Source organism: Arachis ipaensis, chromosome B04, assembly GCF_000816755.2.
Source record: "Arachis ipaensis cultivar K30076 chromosome B04, Araip1.1, whole genome shotgun sequence".
In the NCBI taxonomy this organism is placed as follows: domain Eukaryota; kingdom Viridiplantae; phylum Streptophyta; class Magnoliopsida; order Fabales; family Fabaceae; genus Arachis; species Arachis ipaensis.
The window spans coordinates 39,341,602-39,343,874 of record NC_029788.2 but is presented as its reverse complement, the minus strand read 5'-3'; the positions used below and the strand labels follow the sequence as shown (position 1 = coordinate 39,343,874).

At 31.1% G+C, this 2,273-nt stretch overlaps 1 protein-coding gene across 2 annotated transcripts in view; it reads left to right on the top strand.

Annotated features, from left to right (window-relative positions):
• LOC107639280 (glutathionyl-hydroquinone reductase YqjG) overlaps positions 1-850 on the top strand; it is a 3,040-nt gene extending 2,190 nt beyond the window's left edge. The window contains exon 6 of one of the 2 annotated variants that reach the window (XM_016342764.2): positions 340-850. In XM_016342764.2, the coding sequence (XP_016198250.1) occupies positions 340-573 (234 nt within the window). In that variant the 3' untranslated portion in view covers positions 574-850. The remainder of the gene's footprint in view (positions 1-339) is intronic. The other variant, XM_016342763.2, reaches the window with a different exon arrangement.

Genomic DNA, 2,273 nt, shown 5'->3' with positions numbered 1-2,273 from the left:
GTTAAAAATCATTATCTCTGGTTTGAGCTCTGAATTTTTCAAAGTTTTGATTCAAGTTGAATGCTAAAAGATGAATGGAGTCATAGATTGCAAAGGAAATGGAACTTCTTAAATATCCTTTTCAAATCATGAATGATTTATACCCCCTCTTATTCAATAGGTCAATAGGTAAGTAACACATCATCAAGAGCTAATCAATGATCAAATATCATTGCTACTAATGTGCCAATTATTTATTAACCTAATGAACCTAGCTTGTGTAGACACGCAAGGATTTCTTCATTTTGCAATATATTTGTTCCAAAACTTTTCAGAGTAATTTGCTTTTGCTGATTGTAGGTTTATGCAGTTCACTTTAAGTGCAACAAGAAGCTACTCCGGGAGTACCCGAACCTCTTCAATTACACTAAAGACATCTTCCAAATTCCCGGCATGAGTAGCACCGTGAACATGGAGCATATAAAGTTGCATTACTACGGAAGCCATCCTTCGATTAATCCATTCGGAATCGTTCCTGCAGGACCAGATATTGATTATTCTTCCCCTCATGACAGAGACAGGTTTTCTGCATAGTCCATGAGAAATTTGGTGTCTCTTTTTAAGTTTCAACACCTTTTCAACGTAAAGGGATGCATACTATGTGTGCCTAGTGCTTTTAAGTGTTAAGCTGCATTTGGAAGGAGGACTGGGAATGAGAGACTGAAACAGAGAGATAGAAATTGAGAAATTGAGACTAAATTAAGTTTTTGTATTGTATTTGGTGTAAAATGTACTGAACTGAGTTATGTCTCAGTATTATGTTTAATTTAAAATAAATATAGAGATTGAAAAGTAGATTTGAAATTTAAAAGTTAAATGAAGATATTTTTTATAAAAAATATTATTAAAGTTTTAATCTCCGTTTTAAAAAATATTATTAAAGTCTCAACTTTCTGGAGGTACTGAAGGGATTGAAATTTTGGGAATGGAGATTGATTCCAATCTTTGATTATCAAATACAATATCGAATTTGAGTTTCCCAATCTCAGTCTTGGCCCCTAACCAAACGCTACCTTAAGGCATTAATAATAAAGAACTTGTTTGCTAGACAGTTTCACTTCTAAAATATTTTTAGTCGCTTAATATTATTTATAATGTTTTAGAGATTATATTAAAAAAAAGTATAGAGAACTAATTAGGAGTGTAGCCAACTTGAGCCAACTTTTTAAATTTTAAGAAACTTTTAAATATCAAAAAATGTGTGCCTAGTACTTATCTGGGCACGTTCTTTGTCTTCTTCTTCCTTTTCTTCTTCTTCTTCCTCCTCTTTTTCTTCTTCTTCTTCGCCAAATCCACCCTCCGCCGCACACACGCAAGGTCGCACCACGACCTTCTTCTGCCGCCTGCACGCCCATCACAAACGAAGCAACACCGCACTACAATCTCCTCCCGCCGACCACTGCAGCTCTCCCACTCGTGATGTGTAGTGCCTTGACCACCGCGGCTCGCCGGCTCCCTCCTCGCATAGTGGAGCCCCGTCAACACCCCTTGAGCTGCTCTGATTGGATATTTTTTTTCTCATAAATTTTGGATGTTTTTTGTTTTTGATGATTTTTTAATAGTTTTAAATGTTTCTTACTTAGTTTTCAGATGTTCTTTTTTTAATTTTTTTATGTTTCGTTTTATTAGGTTTTTTGAATTTTTAGAATAATTTTAAATGTCTTATTTTTGTTAGGTTTTGAATGTTTATTTTTTTACATTTTGGATGTTCCTTTTTATTAGGAAATTTTAAAATGTTTTTGGAATTTTTAAACGAATTTTGAAAATTTTAAAATGATTTTACAATGAATTTGGATGTTTGTTATTATTTAGTTTTAAATTGTTGATTTTTTTCCATTAAATTTTGGATATTTTTTATGATAATTTGAATCGACCTCCCTCCAAACTAATTTTGAAAAGTTTTTGGATATCTCGTTTTTTGCTAAGTCTTGTTACGTTTCAGATATTTTTTTTTTCTTATGTTTGGTTTTGGATGATTATTTTTACTAGTTTTGGATGATTCTTTTTACTAGTTTTTAGATGTTTCTTTCTCTTAAATTTTGAATTTTGTTTCTTATGTTTTAGATGTTTCGTTATTTTGGGTTTTGGCTTTTTTTTAATAGTTTTAGATATTTCTTTTCTTAATTTTTGAATTTTTTTGAATTTTATTTTTTGTATGTCTCGTTTTGTTAAATTTTAAAATTTTTAAAATGATTTTAGATATTTTTTTGTTAGATTTTAGATTCTTCTTTTTG